The sequence below is a fragment of the Fusarium phalaenopsidis genome (genome assembly GCF_050370095.1).
Source record: "Fusarium phalaenopsidis strain FUZ10S chromosome Unknown contig_32286, whole genome shotgun sequence".
Classification (NCBI taxonomy): domain Eukaryota; kingdom Fungi; phylum Ascomycota; class Sordariomycetes; order Hypocreales; family Nectriaceae; genus Fusarium; species Fusarium phalaenopsidis.
The window spans coordinates 1,026,926-1,039,878 of NW_028145413.1; the positions used below are offsets into that span (position 1 = coordinate 1,026,926).

Genomic DNA, 12,953 nt, shown 5'->3' on the forward strand with positions numbered 1-12,953 from the left:
TTCTACTGCGTCTTCTTTCTGAACGTGTACTTTGTCCGGCATTCTCGGGGGTACAAGTGAAGTTTAAACGAAAGGTTCACCCTCGGCCATGCCTCAAGAGGGACTTACACACACCAAATCGAAAAGATGTTCTCCCAAAATGGTACCATATCGAATAAATCAACACGGGCCACGATTCATGTATTTGTAATTTACGAAAACAATGACTATGGCCTTTAAGTAATGCTCTGGTCAAGACTGAGATACTCGAATGCTGCCGTCACGGAGCGGCTCATCCCGCTTCCGCAAAGCTTCTCCTCCATTCGGCCAGATTAAGACCTTCCGTAGCATGATATTAAAAGCCTGAATTTTAACTCTGTGCAATTCTTTCATTATTCTCCATCATATTCCTCAAATACTCGCCGTGACTGGTATCTTGACTTGAAAGAGGTCTTGTCCACCACCCCTGACCCAACAGACACTCCATCTGACATATGCAAATACAACTGCCGCAACCATGCTTCGAACGCCTTTACGTCGAAACGTTTCTTCGGCTCTTGTCAGAGCCCGGACAACATCGAGCCTGCGCACCTTCCAGGCGCCAGAGCAAATCCTCCTCCAACAGCAACGAGTTCAAATCCACCAAAAGACTCCAGACTAGCAACAAGCCCGATCACAGTCGAAAGAGACTCGAAAGGATCCTCAGAACCCTCCCAGGCAGGTTGAGCCTTCCAAGACACAATCTAGACAGCAAAAGGATGCCCAGGGTACAACACACAAGCCGATGAATCATGATAAGGATGATTTCAGCGGTGTTCTTTTGGTGACGCTTATATCCGACCTGATTCATGACCTGACTCATGATTGTGACAAGTAGCACTTGCGGGGAGAAGAAGCGAGGCTTTAGAGAGCAATATTGGGCCTTGCGGGAGGAGGGAGAGAGATGACTACAAGTTTTGAGCGATGATGGCCAAATCCCCACTCACGAATGGAAAAGAGAATAAATCAGTTCAATACTGGCAGTCTCTAGCCTATCATAACAAAGCCTCGTTCAGTTGTCAGTTGATTCGTTGCTATACTTAGCCCTAGTTCTTCTCAACATCCTGCCCCTGACTCTGGTTCAGGCCCCTTGTCTCACAACCCATAGCTTCCTTCTCTTTAATATACTTGCGATCTTTGTAAGTCAACGCCGCACACCATAATACCAATGCGATACAGCAGGCAATCATTGCCCACATGCCTCTCTGAAGACAAGTTAGACACATGTGACACCCCAGACTCAGGGACTTACAATAAACCAGGGAGCCATTGAAGCTCCATAGAAGACGATGCTCCACCAAGCATTGACGGCATTGCTTCCGACATTCATGCCCGCTAGAACGACGCCTCGAAACATGGCGGACTCGTGACGCATGGCGTCGTTGCACCACGTAAAGAACGTGGCCTGGCAGGCGTAGACGGCACCAGCCCAGTAGTACGCCGCGAATGTGATCCTTGTTGACGCTGAGCTTTCCGGATCCTTTGAAGCTACCAAGATCATGATGGATGTTGCAATGCCTGTTACTCCAATAAAGTAACCCACGAGGTGACGCTTCCCTCCTAGAAAGTCTGTTAATGTGGCCCAGAACATGGTTGAAACAATGCCCACGGCGGGGACTCCGGTTGGATAATTGTTCAGCTGGGAGACAGTATAAGTATTTGTCGGGTGGTTCTGCATGTAGAGAGCGAGGAGGGCGTTGGAGCTAAACGATTCGGTCTCGCCGGCGATGATCCAGAGGATGACGAACCCCCACCAGAACCAGGACGTGAGGACGCTTCTGGCGAATCTGAGTGTGAGAGGAGGTCGTTCTTCTAATGGCGGGACTCGTGAGATGGCCAAAGTCTTTTCCTCTTCGGTGAGGTAAAAGGCGGTTGTCGTATGTGGTGTATCCGGGAAGAGCAAGAAGCCATACACAGCGACAGGAATCGTAATGAGACCGTCAATAATGAATAGCCACCGCCATCCGCTCAACCCACTTAGACCATCCATACTCTTATGTATGCCCGTCTGTATAAAACCTCCGATGAAGGTGCCCGCCAGGCCAGAAGCGGTAAAGATGCCGCTCCTCTTCCCCAGTTCCCGTTCAGTATACCAAGACCCGAGGATGTAGTGAGTACCGACAAAGGTGGAAGCTTCGCAGATGCCCTGGAAGAAGCGGATCGCCATGATGGACTGGGGGTTGTGTGCGGAGGCGGTGACCATAGTGAGGGCGCCCCAGAGGAGCATCATGAGGGGGAACCAGATGCGAGGCTTGATGTATTGGAGGGACAGGTTCGACGGGATCTGGCCCAGGACATATCTACAAGACGTGTTAGAAGTGCCTGGTCATTGAGAGTGAAACCGTACCCGACGGTGAAGCAGGTCAAGACCTGGTTCAGCTGATCCCCCTTGAACCCGACCTCATCCCTCATGCCAGAAACATAGGCATTGTTAATGTTCATGCGATCGAGCTGTCCAAGTATGAGCGCATGAGAACTGTAAGGGAAGGGCAACGTACGTAGTTGACGAGATAACTCAGACAGCAAAACGTCAGGATGAAAAAGTCAATCTTTTGCACCAGACGACGCTCCCCAGGTTTGTAGTCGACATGCAGATAAGCCTTGACCCTTGAAAACATATTGACGGCTTCAATCGCATTGTTGAATGAAGCAGAAAGTAGAAGAGAGTCGTCGGGGAGATCTGGTCGAGGTGAGACAAGGTTTGGCCCGTGTGACGGCTCATTCTGTCCAAGATCATCAATCCGCACATCAATCGTGGGTCGAGCGGGCTTTATCCACTTTGCAACCGACTCTAGCGCGTCGCTTCTCATTCAACGAGAAGATCTCATACAAAGTGAGGTTATCCTCAAAGACTTGTTTGTATTGTCAAACAAGACAAACGTGGACTTGACACGTTGAGTTTAACATGGTGCAAACAGCTCTGGGGCATTCAAAGCTTATTACCATGCCTGATCTGGAACGCAATTGGTGTACAATAGTGAATAACCATGTGTCTATCCCCTTCTTCCTCTTTGCTTATCGTTTGATCGACCTCGTGCTTCCTTCGATCGACCAAGTAGACGTCACAGTCTACCCAGAAACCTATGGATGATCAACACTCCAAGAACCCAGCATCACCCACTGCGTAGCGCCTCTTCAAGTTTTTGATACGAGATTCCAGGTACGTCAACGTCACGATATCCTTCGATAAAAGGGCAATGGCCTCTTGCCAACCTGCAAGTTGATGCATTACTCGACCGGCGCCAGCTCTCGCACCTCAGTTCTTGGCAGCACAATTGCCTCGATGAAACCCTTGTCTATGGCAGTGTTGGAATAGCTCGCGAATGACAGAAACTTGTTGCGAGAGCCATCATGCCAACACAACCTCCACACGACCTATAGCCATTCCCGAGAACAACTCCACCACGTCTCAACGTCTGTTGTCAGTTTGTTATCAGTTTTAAATCTAGCACTGAGTGTTGAATCGAGTCATAATGAGTCGGCTACCACGATGAAGAGCACTAGAAGGATGTTTTAAGATGCTGAATACGGCCACGGTAGCGATCATAGCCGAAACGCCTCGCGGCCTTAGATAGAGTAAACTCTCGACAACACCATGTCTACTTGCCCTACTTTCCAAGGTCAACGTGATCACGAGGGAGGAAACCAACGCAAGATTGAAAGGAAATACCACGCAAAGAAGCTGCGAACTTTCGCATAAAGATCCTCGAGACACTGGTGCCGACTGACACACAGCAACGATCGAGACTAAATTTAAACTTGGCCATTCCCGCTGAAGTATGTCCTCGCGAGTGATACGAGTAGATATTTTGGTACATCAACTTGAATGCTCCGAGTTGGCATAGCACCAAGACTGTCCTGGGCGGATTCTCATAATCATTTTTACTCTCCTATTATTTTCTTCTGATAATAAGTATATTAGAGAAAACAAACGCAATTTAAGACCAACTAGACCTTATCTTGCTTCATTATTCAGTCCTTGTGTTGGGATATATGTCAAGAATGTGTGTCAAATACCCGCTCCCTTAAGTAGCCCACTTACGGTACATCATAAACCTCACGAATCAAAGTACAAAAAACAGTGACATATCTGGAACAAAATGGAGAACTTCCGAGCTATGAAATCGGGACATGTGGAATCCGTAGTCGGAGTGGACGACAGCAGGAAGCCGTCGCCTTGATCTCAAAACAAGGTCAATGTTGAGGCCATCGTCCACTCAAGAACACCTTTAACATGGCTAAGAAAGACTAGTATATAGTCTAGAGCAGAAGGCATGCAATAATATCCGAGGCACATAGAGCATCATTTTAATTACGACTATTCTCGAGGACAGTAAGGGGCCGGGCAAACTGGAGGCTTCTTATTAAATCTTAATCTATGGCACAATTGAACAAAGACAATTGCCTGAGCTGAAAATGACTAGGCCCGACTATTTATATCGACTGAAAGATGACACCAAGGTGACACATTGTTTATCCGTTAGTCGTGGTAGGACTGAAAGCAATAGCAAAGCCCATCCTAGAGGTAAAGGAGTAGATGACAAATTGCGCTTCAATGGAGTCGCCAAGTTCAAGTACAAAGCGATCATAAGTAATCTGGGCGTATATCTTTATGTATATTCATGTGTAGAGCATAGCCGCCTATCAAATTGCTCGTCCCCTCCTGTTTCCGGCATATACTTCATCAGACAAAACACCAACGTACAGGCTACAACACAACAAGGCAACAGAAAAGGACGATGTAGTATATCTCGTTTCTCGTTTTGTAGAAAATATAAAAAAAGACGAGGGGAATTGACCCTCTATCCTTCACGCCACATGCATCAGACATGTCTTTCTCGCCGCCATCCAAGCTACCATGACTGTCTGTTCCCCGACTCTCCCAGTTCGGGCATTAAGCTCTCGAAGATTATCCAAGGCCGCGTCTTCTCCCCCCTGAAGCTGTTTTTTTTTTGTCTTTTGACCATTGTGCCTCTGATTCTTCTAGAATAGAGCTCGCTGTCTACCGTCTCCTGTCAATAGACTATGGGTCTACCTCCTCGATGCGTCGAGGCCGCCCTGGAGATCCTGCTCGAGTCCCGCGTGTCCGTGACCAACATATTCTTGTGGTCGGGGATCCTCAGCAGTCCACTGGTTGCCGCTCTGGGGCATGGGGACCTGGGCGCCGCCCTGCTGGCCAGGGGCACCACCAGCACCGCCCTGTCCGGGAACGGTGCGGACGAGCTGTCGGAATCGCATCACCTCGTCCAAGATCATACTGCGCATCTGACCGACATCCTCAACCACCTCAAAGTCGAAGTTGAAGGTGGTGGGGCAGTCAGGCTCGTCCGAGGCGTCGTGCCAGATGTGCAGGTAGGGGTGCTCAAGAGCCTGCTCCACGCTGATACGAGACGAGGGGTCAAAGGCGAGCATCTTGTCGAGGAGGTCGAGGGCGTCTGGGTTGGCCTGGGGGAACAGGCTGGGGAAGGGCTTCTTGGGCATGAATGGCAGGTTGCGCACGTATTCCTGGGCTCGGGGAGATCCAATGCGCGAGAGCGTCTCCTCGTTGGGGGTTCCGAGGATGTGGAGGATCTGGTTCAGCTGGTCAACGTAGTCGCGACCCTTGAAGAAGGGTCGGCCGCCCAGCAGCTCGGCCAGAATGCAGCCGACAGACCAAACATCAACTACTCAAGTTAGCAAGATACAAATCACTCCTACATAGGCCATCACGTACTAGCTTTGGTGTAGCTCTGGAAGCTCAGCATAATCTCAGGAGCTCGGTACCATCGAGTAGCGACGTATTCGGTCATGTAGCCGGCATTCTCCTCAGGGTCGACCGAGAAACCTCGGGCCAGACCGAAATCGCAAATCTTGAGCTCGCAATCGGCGTTGACCAACAGGTTTCCGGGCTTGAGATCTCGGTGCAGGACGTTGGCCGAGTGGATGTACTTGAGACCGCACAGGATCTGGTAAATGAAGGACTGGAAGTGGGCGTCGGTGAGGGGCTGGCCAGAACGGATGATGGCCGCCAGATCGCACTCCATCAGCTCTGTCGCCGCGTTAGCTCATCTTGTGCACATCTCTCCCAGGTATATCTGACTAACCCTCGTACAGGTACGTCTCGTTAAAGTTGTCGGGTCGAGGAATGTCCATGTCGTACAGACATGTGATCTGTTGGTCGGGCATCAGCATACATGTCGTTTTGCGTCTGTTGGTCGGGATGCGCCGGGGCTGAAACAGCTCGAGGTGGTGGGTGGGCGACTCACGTTGCGGTGACCGCGAAAGTGCTGGAGCAGCTTGATCTCGCGCAGGGCGCGCTTTGCGAGAATCTTCTTGCTAAAGACATTTGTGACCTTCTTGATAGCGACGCCTTCGTTGGTCTGGTTGTTGACGGCAGCACTGCATCTCCCGACGAGGCGGGGCTGTCGTCAGCAAATGCGGCGGGGTAGAAAGAGGAAGAGGGCAGCAACAGCACAAAGGCGCAGGGTAAAGAGAAACTTACCAGACGATACCGTAGGCGCCCTGTCCAAGCTCCTTGGTGACGGTGTAGCGCTCATCGACGATAAAGTCCTGGTTGAAGACCTTGAAGACCTTCCGTCCTTGGAGGTCGGACATGGTGAGAGAGTGTGTGCGGGACGATTCGGCGGGGTAAGAGAGCTCTGAGAGAAGCCGTCGTCACCAGACAACGAACGGCAGCGCAAAGTGAAGATGCTTGTGAGAAAGCAAGAAGGAGGAGACAAAGGGCCCCCAAAAAAAAACGTCAGCGCGTCGCGATATATGTATGTAGTTTGGTGGCACACGCTTTGGGTTGGCCTTTTGAGCGATGGATGGAAGGGGGGATGAATGGATGGAGCTCTCATGGTGCCCGAGCCATGGATGGATGGACTCTCTCAGCTGCAACCATTGGGGGCCGTTTCTGAGCTGCTACTGGCGGGGATCTCCAGGGCTGCTAGCCTGCTACAGTCCACTACACGGGCGGGTCCCCCAGTGGTCGGAGCCGCTAGGAGGGGGGAGGACCCCGCAGCCAAGGTCACCGCCTGGCCGTGTGGCTGATTTGCTGAGCTCGCGGCCCCCACAGGGAGCGTCGCCCAATCAGACGCCGTATCAAGCTCTTCACCTCGTAGCCGCGCGACAACGACAGAGCCTGTCACCCCTGATCTTGCTTGAATCACATAAAAAACATGCCGGGTTTGGACGTTACAGAAAGGGGGCAAATCCTCGTGTTTGAGAAATGTGCACGATAAGGCGCTGCATGCCGCTGATTCTAGTCTTTGTCGGGACGAGAAACTCTGTCGCCAAGCCCAGTTCCAGCGCCGGTTCGTACCCAAGCCGCACGCCGTCCTGTGCCACACGTGAGGGGGCTGAGCAACAATCATCAACTGCACCGTGGTCAGCTTCTCTGGTCAGCATTTCTCGGCAACTGGACACACCCACTCACTCGTCGCGAGATAAAGAAAATTCAAATGTCTTGTCGTGGACACATGTCATTTTCTCACCCGGGGCCCGGAACCCCCGACGTAGCTGCATCTCCGTCTGAGGTGAGGACGCAACTTGATCGTCTGTCTTTTCATCCTCGTCAACCCAATTTGAGCCCTCCGGCCACTAGGCGGCCGCATGGCGACCCGGGGAACATAGGGCTGAATCTCGCAAGTGGGACTCATCAAAGCCGAAAGCAAACACTGCACTGCCGTTGGTGAGTTTTTACTTTCTCTCCTCGTATGGACGTACGTATGTTCGTATGTAAGCCAGCCACGGATTGTCTGGGCGGTCCGCGCCGCCGGAATCTGAGACATGGTTTCAACTGCTTCTGTTGGATCGACGTCGAATCAACTAATTTCCAAAACGAACCATCTCGCCGGAAACCTTTAGCCAATGGCCATCGGATCTCTGTCGTGTAATATCGCAGGTAATATTCTAATTCATCTCTAACACGTCTATCCCCTTCTCTCTATGCACATATATCGGGTATTAATTCCACCTCTTCCTCTCCTCTCCCCCCTTATCCGTCGCCCTACTCCTCCTCGAGGATCTCCTTGAGAAAGTTCTTGGAGAACCTCGAGCACTGCTCAAACGCCTTGGAGAAACCCTCATTCCCTCCATAATAGGGGTCGTTGACGATCTCGGGCCGCTTCGTCCCGCTGAACTCGCCAAAGAGCATCACCTTGGCCTTGGAGTCTGGGTTGTTCTTTTGTAGCCGGTGGAGATCCGACAGGTTTGACCGGTCCATGGCGAAGATGTAGTCGAACTTGTTAAAGTCGCTGGGGTGAAACTGCAAGCCGACGTTAGTGAGTCTCAAGTTATGCACCGCCGCCGATTGAGTTGACAGGGGGGGATGACAACATACCCTCCGCGCGAGATGGTCGTAGTCCGTAATCCCGTTGGCCTCCAGAGTCGCCATGGTTCTGTCATCCGGGGGTTCGCCGCTGTGGTACGCAGCTATCGCGAGTGTCTGTTAGCAGAATGGCCTCCTTTTCCATGCCCAATTCAAACACACCTGTGCCGCAAGAGTCGATGCGCCCAATCCTACCCCCAACCTCGGGCTGCTTGGCAAGGTTCTGGAAGATGCCCTCTGCCATGGGCGAGCGGCAGATGTTGCCTAGGCACACAAAGAGGACTGACACTGGTTCCGACATGGCTGCGCTGCTGTACAGTATCTCAGATGTCACTTGCAGACAAGGAGAAAAGGAGGGAGATTCGAAATGTCGATTCGTCGCGACGAGTGACGTGACGGCCCGATGCGCGCCATAATAATTGCTGATCTGCCCCGCCATCTCATTTTCTGGCATGGAGGGGTCCCTTGTACCGTGATTTATGCTTGCACGCACTGTGTGACATCGAGGAAAGGTCACGTGGATTCGTGTCTGGCTGGCGCTCGAGCTACTGAATCCATGGCTGACAAGACGCGCTCTGATTGTTGGAGACGTGTAAGCATCGTCACCCGTCTCAAGCCACCGGAGGGAAGTCTGTCCATGTTCCCCGCTTCGTAAATGAGACTTGAGAGCGTGAATGAGCGTGAATGATTCTCAGGATGGGTTATAAAAAGGGGGATGTGGCCTTTGGAGCCTTAGGTTGAACTCTCTTCTCTTTGTCTCTAGCCATTGCCCATCAGCAGCTTTATCCCCTAAGTTTTTACCCAAATATTCACTCACTCTCTATCTCAAAATGTCCGACTGGAAGCCTCCTGCTTTTGGAACCCCCGTCTGGATGGGTATTCCTGCCCATGACGTTGGCCGTGGTAGGTGTATCTTGACCCCCCCTCTGTACCCAGTCTCACTTACAACCCTATAGCATCCGAGTTCTACGAGACGGTCTTCAAGTTCTCCTTCAAGGATAACTCCGAAAAGTATCCCAAGGAGCAGATCCGGATGTTCGACTTTAATCCTAGCCTGGGCCTGACAGGCGGCATCCAAAAGGCCCCAGACCACACTGGTCACTTTGCCCCCGGTAAGGGTGGCATCTGCGTGTACTGGTTCGTCGAGAATGTCGACACCATCGGCCCCATTATTGAGAAGGCAGGTGGTAAGATGCTGAGCGAGAAGGAGAAGGAGGGTGATCATGGTTTGTTCCGTTTCTTCGAGGACACTGAGGGGACTGTTGGTGCGGTTTACCAGATGGTTTAGAGACTGTTGGAGTTGGGATGTGATATTTAATTGTCAAATTTTGAACTAGCTGAAACTCATGTCTTTATTTTTCATTATCTTGATCAAGTATCGTCTCTTGAGATTACACCAACTATTCTGTTTTGCGGTGTGTTCTTGGTAGCATCCAAGTTGAGTTTGGCTTATAGCCGTCTAGTCGGTTTGGTTTCGGCTCACGCTCGCTCACCCGCACTGTGACGCAGGGGGTTCCAGACCGCTATAGCAGCTGTAAGTTGGAGCCATTATCCGCTAAAACATTATTAGCCTCGGATGGGCATAACCCTCATCTCGTTTCTCTCAATTGATTTGCGCAGTTCAATTACTGGGCTCCTGGAGCCCGCTTGTTTCAATCATACGTTTCCACCGCGTTTCCTCCTGTCTAGATCGCGCGCTGTCACCTATTGCTGTCCGGTCCCGGCATGGACCCGGAACCGGCACCCCGGTCCTCAACCTCCCGGCGTTCGGCACAGAGGAGCAGGAGTCCGGAGGAACCGCAGAGACCTGCAAGACGGAGGAGTCGTTCTGTTCAGCTTGAGGCTGCGCGTACTTCGACTGCTTGCAATGTCTGTCGCGACAAGAAGGTCAAGTGCTCCGGCACCTGGCCGTGTCGGTATTGCAGTAAACGACAGCTGACTTGTGTGTTTGCGACGTCTGAGAAGCGTAAGATGTACTCTGTCTCGTATGCTAATCTCATCCCCAAGTTGTATAATCTCTGACGAAGCTGTAGGCAAGTCCAACAACTCCAGCAAAAGGTTGCTAACTACGAGCGTCAACAGCCAGCTACTGGTACATCAACCGCTCAGCAAGGTACGTTACACTTCAGTCCCTGGTTACAGCTAAACTAACGGTGGTATAGACTCTCCATCTCAAGATCAGGGTGCCTCGAATGGTGATCCTCCAACAACAAGGAATACGGGCAACTCGCCCATATCTGACAACCACCTCGGAACAAGGGCTGCTGAAACTCCCCGTTCAGAGACCTCTGCCTTCTCACTTCTTGGCCAGCGACCCCCCTAATGAAGATCGTGTCCCACCTTCGACAAGAGTGCCGACCAGTCGGGCACCCAGAGGTTAGTGTGACTCGCTCTTGTATGATCTTCTCAACTCATCTATTATAGCCATCTTGCCGGAACCCAGTCTATCCTCCAGCGAGATCTTTGGCACTGAGATTAGGACACTTCTCCTAGCCAGATCTACTGCTGGATCAGAAAAGAGTCCCGCGGCATCCATGGCTGTTGCATCTCCCCACTTGGACCGCGAGCTAATCGCCAACGTCCGTGGCTGGCCATCCGAGGAAGAGGCCAACCAGCTCCTGGAACTTGTCGTGTTAAACGTCGGCATATCTCAGCATCTATTCGATATCCGGTCCTTCTCCGATAGCCTATCACGTCTTTATCGGGATACTGGGAACGAGACACCCATCCGCGGGCTCTGGTTTGTTCAGGTTCTCTTCGTCTTGGCGATAGGGAAGCTCCTCCGTGCGGGGACTGTCGAGGATTCTGAAGTCCCAGGGGTTGCCTTTTTCAACGAAGCCATGAAACACATGCCGGCCATGAGTGATATGAAGAAACACAGTATCTTAGGCATCGAAGTTGTGGGGCTCGCTGCCCTCTTCCTTCAGGTTGCCGACCGAAAGGATGAAGCATATCTCTATGTTTGTTACCCCTTTCTTCTCTGTTCGTGCATTTTGCTCACTATTCATTACCTAGGCAAGCATGGCTTTGAGGTTAGCAATCAGCCACGGAATGCACAAGTCGACGGGCAATGGCAACTTGTCGCGGTCAGAAGCTGTTCACCGCAGTCGCCTCTGGTGGACCCTGTATATGCAAGAGAGGTTTGCTAGTTTGCTTCTTCATTATCGACTGGAAACTAACTCACTCTTTAGGAGGTTAGCTGCAGCTGGAGGCTACCCAATGGCTATTGCAGATGAAGCCATATCGATTGGCCCACCAACCGACGTGGCTGGGTTTGCATCCGCTGCCGCCATCCGGGTCAACGTGAGAGCAGCTCAGATTACCGGTCGTATTACTTCAAGTAAGTTGTGGAATTCCGGATTCCAAAAGTTCAAGTTTGGTTGACCCCCTGGAAGCAATCTATGTGCAAAACACAAACTCGGAGACGTCCTTTATCAAAGACATTGAGGCCATTCTACACTCCCTTCACGATGTTGAATCCACGATGCCAGCCGAGTACCGCATGAACTTTAGTCCTACAGGTTTGACAGTCGCTGGCATCCTGTTCTCCGATGCAGATCCCTCCTATGCGAGAACAAGCGCATCGCTTTACTTAAGTATCTATCAGGTACGTGGAGCCAAAATCCTGATAGACCTTCTATTGCTAACCACATTCCCAGGCTGTGATACATACAGTTAGGCCCATCCTGCTATACATGGCTCGCAACGTCCGTGATCGCGAGTCAGAATCCGCCCCGAACCTAAGCCCGACCCTACGTCGGCTCGGTGAAATATGCGTCGAAGCAGCTCGCAAGAGTCTGGCCATCTTGCAAGCTCTTCGCAACACTGAGTTGATTGGTAAGTCTAAGAAGCTTTTAGACGAAAAGTTACTAATATTTAACTCATTATAGCAAAGAACGCTTTCCTCGACCTCGACATCCTCTTCTCAGTCGGCTTCGTCTTCGTCCTCGTCGAAGCCATCCACCCGGGCAGGAACCTCGGCATAAGCGGGATCGAGGGCTCCAGAAGCGTGCTGCAGTACCTCGTAACAGTGGGTAACCGAGCAGCAGCGAAGCGTCTGGGAGAGCTAGACCAGATGTGTCTCCATCTCCGGCCCCCGTCCCAAGACCAACAGGCCTCAGGCCAGGATCTGCCATACGAGACGGCCAACGCGGCGGCGGGGTTAGCGGCGCATACGAGTGGTCCTAATCCTGATCGAAGTGGACAGCAAGAGGGGGATCAGCCTATGGATCTGTCCAACAGTCCGATGCTGAATGCAATGTTTCCTGGGAATGGAGATCTGGCCAACATATCCTTGCAGGGGGAGGATGGGCTTTATTGGGTTTATCATGAGCCTGGATTTGTATATACTGGTGCTGAGTTGGCGGATTGGGAGGCTTTGGAGTACTAGGTTATTGGGTGTTTATCAAGGGGCGTTTACGAATGGTATTTGAGAGCGATCTCTGTGCTTTATTTATGCAATACAGGTTCTTCATTTTCAATACTTGATTGTATACAAACTGAACTAAGTAAATACGGCAGCTCGATAGGAGCATGGGTTCGTAGGGAGGACCAGGTATGCGCGTCGAAGAAGTCACTTCATGTTCAATGGTATTTTGCCTAACATACTCTGGTATTCATATAG

At 51.4% G+C, this 12,953-nt stretch overlaps 5 protein-coding genes across 5 annotated transcripts; 2 read left to right on the forward strand and 3 right to left on the reverse strand.

Moving 5' to 3' along the window:
• Positions 1–1,064: 1,064 nt before the first annotated feature.
• On the reverse strand, positions 1,065–2,636 carry LRP88_02640 (major facilitator superfamily domain-containing protein; the record flags this gene model as incomplete). The annotated part of the gene is made up of 4 exons (XM_083239282.1): positions 1,065–1,223; positions 1,271–2,318; positions 2,366–2,469; positions 2,517–2,636. 4 exons carry the CDS (start codon positions 2,634–2,636, stop codon positions 1,065–1,067), a joined length of 1,431 nt encoding a protein of 476 aa, XP_083104412.1.
• A 2,413-nt stretch (positions 2,637–5,049) lies between these two features.
• LRP88_02641 (mitogen-activated serine/threonine-protein kinase SLT2) lies at positions 5,050–6,612 on the reverse strand (the record flags this gene model as incomplete). The annotated part of the gene is made up of 5 exons (XM_083239283.1): positions 5,050–5,681; positions 5,732–6,046; positions 6,102–6,168; positions 6,264–6,396; positions 6,500–6,612. 5 exons carry the CDS (start codon positions 6,610–6,612, stop codon positions 5,050–5,052), a joined length of 1,260 nt encoding a protein of 419 aa, XP_083104413.1.
• Positions 6,613–8,008: 1,396 nt separating this feature from the next.
• Positions 8,009–8,630, reverse strand: LRP88_02642 (tyrosine protein phosphatase LTP1; the record flags this gene model as incomplete). The annotated part of the gene is made up of 3 exons (XM_083239284.1): positions 8,009–8,266; positions 8,342–8,433; positions 8,492–8,630. The coding sequence occupies 3 exons, from the start codon at positions 8,628–8,630 to the stop codon at positions 8,009–8,011; spliced, it is 489 nt and encodes a 162-aa protein (XP_083104414.1).
• A 529-nt stretch (positions 8,631–9,159) lies between these two features.
• On the forward strand, positions 9,160–9,617 carry LRP88_02643 (VOC family protein; the record flags this gene model as incomplete). The annotated part of the gene is made up of 2 exons (XM_083239285.1): positions 9,160–9,232; positions 9,286–9,617. 2 exons carry the CDS (start codon positions 9,160–9,162, stop codon positions 9,615–9,617), a joined length of 405 nt encoding a protein of 134 aa, XP_083104415.1.
• Positions 9,618–10,758: 1,141 nt separating this feature from the next.
• Positions 10,759–12,719, forward strand: LRP88_02644 (uncharacterized protein; the record flags this gene model as incomplete). Its single annotated transcript, XM_083239286.1, has 6 exons — positions 10,759–11,289; positions 11,345–11,469; positions 11,521–11,669; positions 11,725–11,936; positions 11,989–12,166; positions 12,220–12,719. 6 exons carry the CDS (start codon positions 10,759–10,761, stop codon positions 12,717–12,719), a joined length of 1,695 nt encoding a protein of 564 aa, XP_083104416.1.
• Positions 12,720–12,953: the final 234 nt, after the last annotated feature.